Genomic DNA, 15,276 nt, shown 5'->3' on the forward strand with positions numbered 1-15,276 from the left:
ACCCCACCCGTACGTTTAATCAACATGCCCTTTCAACGCCGGCAACAATGCCAAACATGTCTAAAACGTCCCCCATCTCTCCCATGGCATACCTCACATGTTGGAACAGCATGCGAGTAATCTAACCACAGTAATTAAGGGAAATACTATGGTTACTCTTAGTCTCACTGATACAAGTCGGTATGAGTAGATTTTGGTTCCCTTCAGACAAATGATGGTGTCAGTTTCAGAAATGTCACTATCACGCCGGCATTCTTGATGCTCATCTAATTTCAGACTCCAGAAACAGAAATGTATTAGCTCCAACTCATTTTAACTGATCAAAATTCCCTAAAGAACCCAAGGAGCTTTGCTTCCTCACCCTTCATTTCTTTCATCCATGGTTAAATATGTAAATAAAATGTCTAAAGTCATTCTTCAAAGGGGAACAAAAGAAAAAAGGGGGCTGAGGGAAAAGACAGCCATAAAATTCCTCCGATTCTCCATAACATTAGCCAGAGGGGGGCCAGCTTCCAGCCAGAGCCTAGCAGCAGGGGAGCGAGCTCGCTCCATAGAATCACACATCTCAAATCCCACACACAAAAAAATAAAATATCTTTTCAGCTTCAGCCATCAAAGGGCCCCCCTTTCACTTTATTAGTTACAGAATTATCTCACAGTTGCTGATTTCTCAGAGATGGAGCTGCACTGCTTGCTTCATCACACTGTTGTGGTTGCAAAGATGAGATAAAGTTGCTGTGCGTGTGTGTGTGCGTGTGCGTGCGTGCGTGCGTGTGTGTGTGTGTGTGTATTTAGTAGGAATGAAATATAGGGGGGGTTGCATATGTGAAAAAGGGGGGTTGGTAGACAGAAAAAAAAATCATAAAAGAGACAGTAGTAGCTGCTGAGGCTACAGATGCAAAAGACTGAACAGGTCCGATTCCTCCCCTTTTTCTTCTCATTTTCAAAGAGATATCATCATGACCAGCAAAACAATCATGAAAGAGAGCGAAAGAGAAAGAAAGACAGGACAGAGCCGGAACAAAGGCGCTGAATTACAACAAACCAGTGGGCCGTGTCTTCTTATTAGACTATGTGACAATATTATCTTGTCGGTTTCATTACACCAAAGACAGAGATAATAAGGGCGGATATTTGCTTTAAAATATGCCAGACAGGGTTTCCTGAAAGCCAGATGATCAGTAAATGGAGAGCAGAGCTGGCGCGGCCCTAGGAACGCATTGATATTAGATTAGTCTTCCCCACATTAAAGCTGTCATCTTTTTTTTTTTGTTCCTCTTCTACACATCAGTTCCACAATAAAAGTCTGGTGGAGAGGGCGGGACAGAGCAGGCATGTCAGCTGTTGTCCTTGTCTTTGTGAGGGGTCAGAATATATATTGAAATGCGTTTGACAAAGGAAGATGCTTTGTCCATATCATTCAGCATTTCCCACTAAAACGATATCCACCATGTTAAAAATTTCACACCAACTTAATTACAGAATGCTTAGTTATACTTATTTACAAAAAATTTCTGCATTGTTAGCTATTGTTAGTCTAAAAAACATTGCTTATAAACCAGGAACACAGATATACAGATATACAGTAATGATTTTTAGATTGAACACCAGGTATTTTTTCCTTTGGGCCAAGGCTTTTCATATACGAGTCAAACATAACGGCTGCATAAGTGAAATCCGAGCAGCATATGGGCAGCATAGGAGGGAGGGTATTGTGCAGTGGCGTATGTTCATAAGCGTATTCATTCATACCCTATATTTATGCTCCTGCTCCACACAGTGAGCACCAACAGCTGAAATGCCACCACCAAGATATGCTGTGCTAAACCATTTAGGCACGCTGGTGCCAGGTTTCTCATCTTGCCCGAACACATTTCTGAAATACTTCTAAAAGCACTTTGGTGACTCTTGTAAAAATGCACTAAAAGCACCCCTGTTTACTTGTGATCGGGATTTCACCCTTGATGAAGACCATGGCCGGGCCGGAGTATAAATCTTACAGCCACAAACTTTTACAAGGTAATGTGAGTTAGCTGGGGGATCTGGTATCACACACACACACAGGGCAGAAGGCCTCATAACCTGCTCGTGTCTCAGGCCATAAAGCCACGATGGAGTACTTACTCACTGTAATGGCTTCAACAGGGTTCATTTTTATCTTTTATTATAGCCGCCTATGTGTTGATATATTTTGTTCCTTTAATTTTACTTGCTTACTTTGTTAGTGCTGTGTTTAATGTCGTCCTTGTCTCAAGGAATTTTATCGCCTTCAGAGAGTAATAAAACAATTATACAGAAATATTTAAGAAGAAAAACTCTGCTTTGAAGAGAATAATCGTTATCAACCCCATTCTCTTCAACAAATGCAGCTGGTCAGAGCTGCCTGTTGCCTGTGCATGCCACCAGCAGCAACTGATGTGGATACAATGATTTACTGTAATGTAGTCACACACAAATGGTTTTTGTCATAGCTCTTATATAGAAATGTTTGTTTTATTGCTGATATGTGAGAATATTTAACTGTGTAGCTCAGACAAGGTGGCAAATCTTCACATCTTCACAGACGGGGTTTCTGCAGTTCAACCCCATAAACTTTTAAACCTAAAATAGAATCCACTACTCCTGTTAGCTCTAAAATTATATGAAGCACGTTAAGATGTAAAAGCTGAAACAACCTTGCTATATATCCAAAGCCAGCTTCACATTCCTCTTGGAACAGCCCTTAATGACATCAAAGACTAGGGAGAGAGTAGTTCATGTTGACAAATATTTACTGAACTGTCCAGGATAATCAGAATAAATCATATGAATTCTATTTAAGGGTGTTTTTTCCATTTAAAGTGAATCAGTAGCTGAGTGAGGAGTATTAGGACAGGCAGGGAAACCCCCACTGTATTACCTTCTTTAACAATGCAGTATATGTCCATCTCTTTCATGTACATAGTTGTATAGACACAAACAAATACTGTTACCTAAAGGGAGAAACCCACCCTGAAACAGAATTCATTTTTGTTATTCTTTTCATCTTAAATTGATCAATATTTGTTAACATGAACAAATATGAAGAGCCACTAGTAGCAGAGAGAAGTAGAAGAGAGTTTGGCGTTTTCGTCATCCCTATGAGCTTCATGTTATTGTAGAGTCTAACTATTATGAACCAAAATATGCGCCAGTATCCCCGTAAAATTACCCTGGACACTGTTACTGTTTCCAGTCCGCCTCCCATAAGCTGTCAATGGAGCTGCAGCAGGACTCTCTCTGGAGAGCAACAGCAGCTCTGTTTATCTTGACCATGTGAAATCATAACTGAACTGTGCAATGTTATTGGGATAATGTGAAATCAGCTTTTGCGTGAATGTTCCCCATAATAGCCTATTTATGACACATTCTTCAGTAAAAAAATATTGATGAGGACTTAAACCTTTATTACTAAATCAGAGGGTGCACTGGTCCAAAATATGCAGCAGTTGCACAATCAAGCATTACTGAAATTCTGTTAACAAAAACTGTTTATGGTTATTCTGATTTTACCACTATTTGAATGGAGTGGTGCAAATGAAGGTCGACTTGTCGGATTGTCTCCGTGGGGTCTGTATAAAACTTAATTCACAAGAGAAAGCGAAGGAAAAGGGGGGAAAAAGAAAAAACTCGGCCCGCACTCATTCTGCTCTCTCACATATATAGACCGTGAAAATTGTCAGTTGTGACCAAGGGACTGGTTTTGGTGCGCCTCTAAACCAGTGTGCGCCTTTGAGCCATTGCGCAAGATTTTGGATCTGCGCAAAATGTATTAAAATGTGTTCATGTTGTTGTGCTGGAAGTTTTTGGTCGAGCACAAACAAACGGAGGACGGGAAGTTTGCTGTAAACCTTTGAAAATGCTGTAATGATTGGCCAACAAGCTGTTCCGCACGATTTGAAAATAATCAGCGTGTCAGTGTCATCTTTCTTATGCAAAGTAGCTGTCTTTGAAGGCGGATCTTTTGGCAGGTTAGACCGGGACGGAGGCTCCGACCAGCTCAGACGAGCGCTGCCACCAAACGCATGAACTGCCTGTCTACGGGAGGAGGATAATCCTGAATATCTGGGGCACATTTATCATCGCGGATATTTATTTGGGTTATTTTGCTGACTGATTATCTGAGTGCCTTGCGAACTTAATCAGCTCCGGCGCAAAACATTGGAGGACAATTATTTTTGTTGTTTTTCCAAGTTGTGCGGCACACGGTCTGAAATCGTATTGCTAGATAGTCAGACACCTCGGAAAGTGTCATGAAAACTGAAGACGGTCCTCAAGTGCGCCTTTTGGAAACAAGTTGGGAGCGGATCGGAACACATAACCATTCCCACTTACAAGTAGTGGACTGAGATGGACGGAGCAAGAGACTGATCTAGTAGCTCCAACAATTCAGCGACAAACTGAAAGCTTTGAAAGCATGGACCTGAACGCACACTGTTTTCAACGAGATAACGTTTTCGGACCCGTCACTGGAATTATCTTTTTACTAAATCATTAAAACAAAAAAGAGGGAGCGATGGTCTTACAGCAGGCAGTTCTGTAAGTTTTTCCACACACTGATCTGGCACACAAACATCAAGGAGGTTTTATCGCAGCCTGCTTTTTAATGAAAGCAACTTGTGCGTGGTGAACATTTAATCTTTTTTTATTACGAGACGGATCGAAGAGGCGAGAATGTGTTCAACTGCTAAACCGAGCCTGATCTATGTGCTGCTAGTCTTGTGGAGTGATGGGGGTTTGGCCATTAGTTCTATAGACCCCGACCGGTCCGGAGAGGGGGGATGTCAACACATCAACATCCCCCTGTGTAAAGACATTGGCTACAACATGACTCGCATGCCAAATCTGATGGGCCATGAGGACCAAAAAGAGGCAGCCATTAAGCTGCATGAGTTTGCTCCGCTGATAGAGTTTGGATGCCACAGTCATCTTAAATTTTTTCTGTGCTCACTGTATGCTCCCATGTGCACGGAGCAGGTGTCCAACCCCATCCCAGCCTGTAGAGTGATGTGTGAGCAGGTCAAGCTGAAGTGCTCGCCCATCTTGGAGCAGTTTAACTTCCCCTGGCCCGACTCTCTGGACTGCTCCCGACTGCCAACCAAAAATGACCCCAACAACCTCTGCATGGAGGCCCCCAACAACGGCTCGGACGAGCCTCCCAAAGTCTCCCACACCCAGCCTCCGGACTTCAGGCCACAGCGGCCTCTGAGCGGGCAGGACCTGCACCTGAAGGACAGCAGCAGTAAGGAGACGTGCAGCAACCCTGGCAAGTTCCACTATGTAGAGAAGAGCGAGTCCTGCGCCCCCAAATGCTACCCCAAAGTGGATGTATACTGGAGTCAGGGAGACAAGCAATTCTCCCTGGTGTGGATGGCCATCTGGTCCATCCTCTGCTTCGTCTCCAGCTCCTTCACCGTACTCACCTTCCTCATAGACCCGCAGCGCTTCAAATACCCCGAGAGGCCCATCATCTTCCTCTCAATGTCCTACTGTGTTTACTCCGTGGGCTACCTCGTCCGGCTTTTTGTGGGAGCGGACAGAATCGCCTGTGACAGGGACAGTGGGGTCCAGTATATTATCCAGGAGGGTCTGGAGAGCACGGGCTGCACCATCGTGTTCCTCATCCTCTACTACTTTGGCATGGCCAGCTCCCTCTGGTGGGTCATCCTGACCCTCACATGGTTCCTGGCTGCAGGCAAGAAGTGGGGCCACGAGGCCATTGAGGCCAACAGCAGCTACTTCCACCTGGCAGCCTGGGCCATCCCTGCTGTGAAGACCATCATGATCCTGGTCATGAGGAAGGTGGCAGGGGACGAGCTGACGGGCGTCTGCTATGTGGGCAGCATGGACGTCAAAGCTCTCACAGGTTTCGTGCTCATTCCTCTCTCCTGCTACCTTATTATCGGCACTTCTTTCCTGCTGTCTGGCTTCGTGGCCCTCTTCCACATCCGTAAGATCATGAAGACAGAGGGGGAGAACACAGACAAGCTGGAGAAGCTGATGGTTCGCATCGGGGTTTTCTCCGTGCTCTACACTGTCCCGGCCACCTGCGTCATTGCCTGCTATTTCTATGAGCGGCTCAACATGGACTACTGGCGCATCCTGGCAGGGGAGCAGAAGTGTGTCGACAGCAGCGGGCCCGAGTCAGAAGAGTGTGTTATTAAGACTTCTATCCCCGCCGTTGAGATCTTCATGGTGAAGATCTTCATGCTGTTGGTGGTGGGCATCACCAGCGGCATGTGGATCTGGACCTCAAAGACCCTGCAGTCATGGCAGAACGTGTTCAGCCGGAAGCTGAAGAAGAGGACAAGGAGGAAGGCTGCCAGTGTGTTCACCAGCAGCGGGCCTTACATCAAACCTCACCCATCTCTCAAAGGGCACAGTACTAAGTATGAGCCCACACGGCCCCCTCCCACATGTGTATGAGCTGGCTCTCTTTGCGTAAACCCAAAAATACTTGTAAAGCCCTTACCTAAACGAGACTTTGTAATCAGAGTGCCATCAATAGAAACAAGGTTCATGTTTTATTTATGCAAACTGCATTGAAGATAATGCAACGTGAGTTTTTTGTATCTTGAACCATCTCATGCAACAAGAGCTGCCTTTGTTTGAGAAAAAAAAAATCTGCTACTCCTGGAATCACTTATCCCATTGAGGAACTTAGTAGAGAAAAAAATCTTATTGTTCCCAAGACAAAAAGAGTGGAATAAACCATTTGGATGTGGCATGGGGTTGCTTGAATAATGTGCAATAGATGTTTTCCTTACTGGCAAAAAAGACACTTGTACTGTTAGTGACAGATTACAGACAATGAAAGGACCCCACAGACAATGGAAGCAAATGGTCTGAGAGATGAGTGTTGCGTTTGGAAGCTTTTTAATGGAAATCGAGGCAGTGTCATATATGTTTGAACTGGAGTGAGAGCAGCTGCTGAAAAGTGCTCAAGACCTTATGAACTGCCCATTGTGAGGCAAATTCATGCCATAAATTAATCAAGCACTCGTTATTGAAAAGTTATTTGTACACACAGTTGAGTTTTCCATTTTTTTCTTTGCTGTTTTATAGCACAAGGGAACATTTGTATATATTTCTAAAAGTTCATATTTTATAGAAAATTAATAAAACGTTCTAGTTTTAAATGTTTTTAAAACTGGAATTGTGTACTGTAACTGTGTTTTTATTCCCTCTGAGTGAGTTCCCATCTTCATACGACAGCATAAAGCTTGTGTTTTCTATTGCAGCATTTGTGCTTTTCACAATTGCTCTTATTCCCTGACAGTTTGTATTAGTATTTTTGAATACATTATAAAAATGGAACACATCATGAACCTTACTTTGTGCACATTAATGTGATGGTATGTCAGTGCTGGGTTTTAAGAATATGTTTGGCATCCCGAAGAATATTTGAGCAAGAAAATATCCTCTACATGAAGAAAAGGTGAGAAAAAGTGACACATTTTGCCAGTTATTGACATAGAGAACTCAACAGTTTACACCACTTGTTGTAACTTCTGTCACATACAATTGTAGCTATAACTCATTTGCACTATGAGCAGTTGAATTGGGTTCATATGAGCACATACTGTATTTCTTACTATGGAAAACGGCACCTTTTCATCTCAAAGAAGATAAATGGTAATAGAGCATGGAATAGCGCATGGAAAGCATAAATAGTGCATCTCTATTCTTGTTTTTAATTGTTAATAAGGCAAGAATGGGAAATCTGTCGCCTGCCCCGCTGCGGCCGCATTAAAGATGACTAACAGCAAAACGGCTTGATGACATAAAAGAGCCTTTTAAAACGTATCTATTCAGTTCTATGTTCTATTTATAACAATAAGGCAACAAAGTCACTTTTGTTCATGGTTTAAGGTTTTCCGGCATATTTTTAACAACATCAAATCGGGTCGGTTTTGATGTAAAGCCTTTGATTTTAGTAGCTTTGATTCATAAAAACAAAAACAGACCACCTCTAAGAAGTCATAATTACCGCATACCAAGTTCGGCTTAGTGGCTTTAATTCTGCAATGAAGATAATCAGTATTTGGCTGGAAAATCCACCCTAAAACAGCATTCACGATCGTTCCTGATACTGGTCAGTTCAATCGATATTTGTGAACCAAGACTGTAATTGGTGATGTCATCAAAAAGAGACACAACCTGGAGCTGGAAAGTAAGAGTCATGACGGTTTTGTCTGTAGTTTTAGGAGAGAGTTGTTCATGTTGACAAATCTTGACTCAGCTGTCTGATGTGACTTCTGTTTTACGGTGGATTTTTGAAACCATGTATTTTAATTTTTCATTGCAGTTCTACCATGTGTTTATGTAGCTCTTCACCTGAACAGGAGTGAATATAAGACTTAGTTTCAGTACTCTCTCGCTCTCTCTCTCTCTCTCTCTCTCTCTCTCTTGCATGTGTCGGTGCGTATCAGTGATGGGGTTATACAATAATCCAGCACTCATTCAGGACAGGATTAGACTGTTTGAAGGGTCTGGCTTTGAAAAGAGGATAGCTGCGAACCAAAATACAGAATATCTGTCATCTCCTCTCTTCTTATCAGCAAGGCATAGTGACATTTCTATAGACACATCTGGCCTGGATTTGGAGTAAGTTACATATTGACTGAAGCCGTTTTCTAAAGTATGGACAAACTGAATGCATTGTCTGGTACTCTGACTTGTTTGGTGTTAAACGATCCTCACACTGTAAACAATTTTGAAGGTACATCGTCTCAGAACCACAAGTCTAGTCTTGAGTGTAAGCCACACCAATTTGTGTGTCTCCGCTCTGACTTTTGTCCTGACTGTGCTGCCAGAGCAACAAGAAGATGTGGATACTTAAAGGCATGGATTACACATAGTGTCATTTTGTATGGCATTTGGTACCAAACACAAATCCATATACAGGAATATTGACACATCATCAAATGTTAACCAGTGTAGCGTGAGTTCACCGTTTTCCCAATCCTTGCAAAAAGTTGCATTTTGCGAGCGCAAGACTTTCTACACCTATATCTGCCCTCCCTTTCAAATCATGTTTGAGAGTTTCTACCTAGTGGCAGACAGTACTCTCTGGTCTAATAAAGTTGCAGGAGTGTAGTAATGCGCTAACCCCGAGGGCATTCAAGTTCCAGCGTCAACCCAACCCGTTTTAACAGTCAAAAGCACATGACTCACAGCCTCTATGTGGCTGAATCAAAGTCATGCAGTGTCTATTGATACTCTGTGTTGCGAAAAAGGTGAGTGCTTCTGAGAGCTTCAACAGAGGCCACCTGGATAACAGCCCCCAAGGTGTCTGGGAAGGCTGTAAATATAAATGACAGTTACCACCCCCCTCAGGGCTTCTTCAGCCAAGCAGGCTTCACTTCTCTTCTTCTCTTCAAAGGGAAAAATCCTGCTCAGAGCAAGGGCAAAGTACTGCTGGCAAGAAAGGTTGTTTTTTTTTTTTTTTTGGAAATCACACTCAACTGTATGTATCGCTGGATTTAGATTTTTGAAAAGTATAGATCTTTTTTTTTTTTTATCAGATCGCAGATGATCAAACCTGCAGATGCTCGCAAGATTGTTCCGAGGTGGTGTGTAATGTCTTAGTTGTGTTGAAGCAGTCAAGTGAGTCATTAGATGATGTCTGTGTGTGTCAGAGAGCTTTGTAGTTGGTCCTGGCCTTGGTGTGTTTTGTTTGTCCGAGTAGGGAATCCCACAGCAACCATGTGACTGAGGCTGAGGCATCTTAGGTCCACATATCTCCAAGCTGCACTATGGCCTCTGTCAGGATGAACACCCCCACCCCCCACTCATGCACTCAGCCACTTTCTAACTCTCATTCTCTCAGCACCTAACCATGGCACTCCCCTCCCAACAGCTCCACACCGCACATCTTTTTTTTTTTTTGATAGCAGTTCCTCATTGGAGGGGGCTTATGATGTGTTGACAAAAAAGGAGCTTCTGCTTGTGATCAGCTTTGTTGAAACGGCTTCAAACCTTTGATAATTACTTGATTTAATTTAATCTGACTGGTTTACCACCGAGCCAGGATTTTCAGCTTTTCACACTCTGTAATTGAGCTGATGTTAAGTGTCTTTGTGGAACAGAGCAGTATTACAAACATAAAGTTGAAATGACAGAACAATTAAGCCTCCTCTGCATGTCAAAGGCTGACTCAGAAAGCAGCAAGGAAACGTCCTCGCTAGCCAAAAGCCTTAAAAACCAGCACATCCAAACCATCATCAAACCTCCACGACAATAAATAACCAAATCTCCCTCCCTGCGTATCGCTGCAGTTGCCATGCCATTGTATGCAAGGTTGTGGTAGAACCTGTGTACCTTTGCTGCTGTTGCAAGCAGTCATAAAGTTCTCTGACACAGTGACATAAATCAAGTTGCCTGGATGACTGGCGGCTCAGGCAGCTTCTCTTTGATCAGGCTTTCTGGAGACGCCCCATGTCCTCATCCTCAGCTGCTCCAACAGCACCTGTTTACTAGTTCAGGCCTGTCTGTTTGGAGTGCAGTGCTTAGCCTCTCAGTGTCATAGGCCCATACATGACACACACACTCACACACACAACACACACACAAAGGAATTTGTCTGTTGCTGGGGGGGGGGGGGGGGGGGGGTTCAACCAACATGTATGCTCCGAATGCAGTAGACCCATATGAAAGAGCCTGTTTCATCTCAGATTGATCTTTGGCACCTCTTCCTCTTATTAGACAAGCGCTTCCAATGTAAATCTGTTGCCTTTTGGAGAGATGTGCCTCCTTTGGTTGTATAAGGGAAGAAATAGTTGGTGTATCAGATGACAAATAAAACGCCTTCCTTTTCCCGCTGAAGAAATATTATTTGTAGCTGAGAGTAAGAGGGTTATTGAACAAAAAATTTACAGAGAGAGCGGCAAGTTTCTGAGACCGAAGTGTTATCATAGAATGCAATGAAAGCACCCTCTCATCCGTCAAGTTCTGCTGGTACATAAATCCCAGAGTTCAGAGGATTATGGTTGAAGGAAGTGTGGGTGGGCTTCATGTTCTAAATTGATCTATGGCAAAGAATCTAGGGCAATCTAAGAGTACAGTATATATGCTCAATCTGCAATAACAAACCCATGGTAATAGTTCACAGACAGACAGACAGACTGACACACAGACACAGACACACACACACACACACACCTCAGTCTGCTGTGGAGGCAGTAGTTCCCATTCACTGCTGAAGGTGAGAGTAATTACATAAAAAACCTGGCAACAATGAGCTCTCTCCCTGCAAGGCGGGGGCAGGGCACTTTTTTCAAATGCATAATGAACTGCCTCGCAGGCCCTCTGCTGATCAAACAAGTGTTTGATAGTGGCTTTGGTTTGAAAGAGGACTGAATATGTTTATTTGCATGTGGAGAAGTGAGTGACTTTGAGGTGGAGATCAGGCAGATTAGTGTTAACTGAGAGAGACCTGTGCAAACAGACACTCCCCCTGCATACAAGCTGGGCAGCAGCGCACTTCCTCGGAGGACTAGTTAGGCAGAATACAACATCAGTCAGACCAGAGCAAGGCAACGCCTGCTACTTTTCAGCCATTGTTTTTCGTATGCCAGCCTCATCCCTTAAGTGTATCTGTCTTCTTTCTTTTCAAAGATTTTTGGCTTGTTTAGTTTGTTAGGCCTACATGTGAAAACATGCATACTGATAGCAGGTGAACAATACGGGGGATGAGTACCAGAATAACTGGCAGCATATTTTATTCAGATGTTTTCTTGAATTTCAGAATGTTTTTGTTCAGAAGCAGATTCAGAACCAGGATTGCTTCATTGCATACGTGCAATATATTTATAGGAATTTGTCTGAGTGGCATTAGTGCAGAGACATAAGACATACAAAACACATAAATCATGGACAACAGGACCCCACAGGTGCAAAGAGACAGTGCAAATTATACATATCACAAAATTCAGCATTCAGTGTAAGTTTTTTACTTATTACCAGACATCATAGCAAAGATTTAACCGTCCATACCGGCCACTGAAATGTCTGTATCCAACAGAAGCATGAGCGCCATCTTTAATCCTTAATAAGGTAGCGATCATATTTACCTAACTGGGCAAATAGGACACGGTGTACATCTTCTAACATCACAATGACAGACAGATATGCAGCATTCAACACAACACCGTCGGATGTAAGGGAGAAGCATTACTAGTAGTGGTGGTACCCATGGGCTGCAACGTGACTGAAAAGTCAAGAGATTGTGTGGTGAAGGGGGATGTGAATAGTCTGGTGTCAGCTGGAAGCAGGGTTTTCGCCATGGTGACTTAGCAGCGGCAGATTGTGACGCTCTAATCTGCCACCTTCCTAATCCGCACTGCAAAGTGCTCCGATAATAAAAACCCATCAGAATTCCTACGCCTAGAATCTCATTGTTGCCCAGAACTGGGGATGGCTTTCCTCTGTCTGAGCACATTCTCATACACACACACATGCACAGACACACAGACACACACACATACAACCCCCCCCCCCCCTTTCATGTTGATGTTTATGTTTGATTAGCCCTTTGTTTTAGTGCATAGAAATATATAGCCACTGATATGCTACTGAATCTAATATGACTGCAGAACAAAGGTCTCCCAAGGCACATTTTGATGTATCGTGCATACGTGTTTATGTGTTTGCATGTATTTGCAAGTGCATGCAAATGTGTGTGTGTGGGTGTAGATGCGTGCAAGGGTATGTGCATGTGTGTTTGTGTTTGAATGCGTATGCAAGCATGCATGCGTATGTGTGTGTGTGTGTGTGTGTGTGCGTGTGTGTGTGTCTGTGTGTGTGTCACATGTAAGTGCCATTTCCAGAGATGTTGCCAAGGCAGTGACAGGATTGATGGTGGAGTGGAGAGAGCAAGCACAACAGGAGACTGTCTACATGTTTATATATTTGTGCGTGCGTGCGTGTGTGTGTGTGTGCGTGTGCGTGCGTGTGTGTGTGTGTGTGTGTGTGTACAGACAGTATAGGAGCTATAGAGGGAGAGACAGAGGGAGAGGGATGATGATGGATCTGGCAGGGCTCATGAGCACCGCTGAGAGAAAATGCCTGTGGTTCAAAGAAACTCTCAGCAAACTTAACAAAGAAAGATGGCACAGAGGGGGAGCACATGAAAGGAAACTACACAATCAACTGTCACATAAACTTGGAGAAAACATCTTGGCCCTGCCGGCAGAATATATGCAGACATTTTACTATTTTTTACATAGATTCTATGCAACGGACAGTGGCAAAGACATACTGTGTATAATAATAATAATAATAGTAGTAGTAATAATTACTCCGGATCCACTCTACACCACCCTGTTGTTGGACAATGGCAAAGCAACACATACTGTAAGAGAAGCTGTATTAGAGAGCTAATTTCCTGTGTTTGAAAAGAAGAAGAGAGCAGGAAGAAACAAACAAAAGAAATACTAACTTTAAAATACAATCTCTATTTTTGCATTTGACTTGCAAATACAGTCTTCTGTGTGTTGTCCAGTTCAAACACTGTAGCCCCTCAATATTTGCAACTGAAAGACTTATCTTGTGTCTGTGAACAGATCTAAAATACAAGGTAACATAGTTGCTGTTTGTTAGCTTGCTTGTGTTTTTGCCGTTCTTGGGCACATCTATTCCCCATTTGTGTTTCTGTTCATATGGATTATTTTCACTGCTACAGTAATCTGCGGCAAAAAGCTCTTTTTTTTATTTTATCTTTTTTTTTTGCTAGAGGCATCAAGCTAATATGAATGGGCATGCAGAACGCATAACATGTGTTACTCTACATTGGTCCAAGACAATGTCCCATTTTGCTCCCTAGTTTACTTTAGGCAGTGACAGGACTGGAAGCAATTTAGGATAAGTACAGAGGAACAGTTGACGAGATGATAAATTACTTTATTGTTGAGTTTGTGACTGTATCTGATACCAGTGCATGTGTTCCTTTGAGTAATCAAGCTAAAGCATGGCGAAAGAATCTCAGTTTCCCGGACACTGGTGGTGGGCCAGATTGTCTGGTCCTGATAATGGTAATGGGTGTGATGGCAGCAGTGGCTAATCTACACAGAGAAGGGGTCAGGACCCACTTATCTGGCCTGAGTGGAAAATAAAGGCCCACTTAAAGGGACAATCTGTGATTGCAGTATGGCATCCCAGTTGAAACACAGTTGTCCCTCTATACTGTCTTTGTTTACATAGCGACTTATTGGCTTTAGGATATTTTTTCACACTGAAATTTATTTCCTGAGCTTTTGATGTAAGGCTTGAGGCTGCAAATGGTTTGTTTATATTCCTAAGTTTGTCAACACTGGAGTGAGGTACACTTATATTTTCTGAGTTGCGATGGGTTAAGAAAGTTTCAAAAAGGTTTACTTCCATACAAGTCCAAGTCTTCAAGAACAGGTGTGTATATAGCCAGGATCTAGATGGCCAAATAAAAAGCTGATTGTATCTTTAAAGTCTGTCTGTACAACAGCTGTCATGAGTAAGAGAGGCCTAAGCCAAAGGCATGCCACCACACTGTGGTAAAGAGTGTACCATTATGCCCCATGAAAGCATGCAAAGTATGCGTCCGCATATTTTTTGCACAACACCTACACAGTATGCTCATGAAAGTTCACAAACACTGTGTACTGTAAGCAACAATGGCTGACATGGAAATGAAGGACTAAATTTAGCTCACTGTGTTTGATCATCGCCTCGGGTCATGGACAACACTTTGAACCAACATGGCTAGATTCACAAAACAACATAAAGACAAGCCTCTTTCTGTTCTTCAAAGGATAGAAAGGAGCGGCGCTGTAGACAACAACGTATTCTATTAAGCACGAAACACATGACTGGCTTTAGACGGGGATTGAAATGATGGGCTGCTCTTCAGGAACACTGCTCTTGTAGCAACCAGCAGCAGGAGTTTACTGTGAATTTATGTGCTGGTGTTATCAGAAGTGTGCTTTGTTTTTTTTATGTGTTACATAGTTTTATGCACTCTGAAGCCAAAATGGTTTCCCCTTGAGGACAAAAAGTTAATTGAATTGGGTTTGAATTGGAAGCAGGAATGCATGTGCACTGATGAAGTGTTGTTTAACCCTCTCTGGTCTATATGCAGCGAGTGGCTGGAAGCGGGTCAGGAGAGGTCAGGGAGGACAGGGGGAGCTTCTTATGTGAGTCGGACACTTTTGAGGAGCGTCACAAGGGGCACCGAGTCAGTTCATTGATATTCAAGGATTTGACCCGCCGACAACGGGGATGTCA

At 43.1% G+C, this 15,276-nt stretch overlaps 1 protein-coding gene across 2 annotated transcripts; it reads left to right on the forward strand.

Annotated features, from left to right (window-relative positions):
- The first annotated feature begins 4,046 nt into the window (after positions 1 to 4,046).
- On the forward strand, positions 4,047 to 7,140 carry fzd10 (frizzled class receptor 10). Of its 2 annotated transcripts, XM_071515016.1 has the most exons (2): positions 4,047 to 6,141; positions 6,205 to 7,140. In XM_071515016.1, exons 1-2 carry the CDS (start codon positions 4,693 to 4,695, stop codon positions 6,442 to 6,444), a joined length of 1,689 nt encoding a protein of 562 aa, XP_071371117.1. In that variant the 5' UTR covers positions 4,047 to 4,692; the 3' UTR covers positions 6,445 to 7,140. The 2 variants fall into 2 exon arrangements, with proteins under 2 accessions (XP_071371117.1, XP_071371116.1); XM_071515015.1 differs by having other exon boundaries at positions 4,047 to 7,140.
- The last annotated feature ends 8,136 nt before the right edge of the window (positions 7,141 to 15,276 follow it).

Source organism: Centroberyx affinis, unplaced genomic scaffold (genome assembly GCF_046629955.1).
Source record: "Centroberyx affinis isolate AG114_WGS23_722 - 3 ecotype Tasmania unplaced genomic scaffold, CSIRO-AGI_Caff_v1 ptg000297l_1, whole genome shotgun sequence".
NCBI lineage: Eukaryota > Metazoa > Chordata > Actinopteri > Beryciformes > Berycidae > Centroberyx > Centroberyx affinis.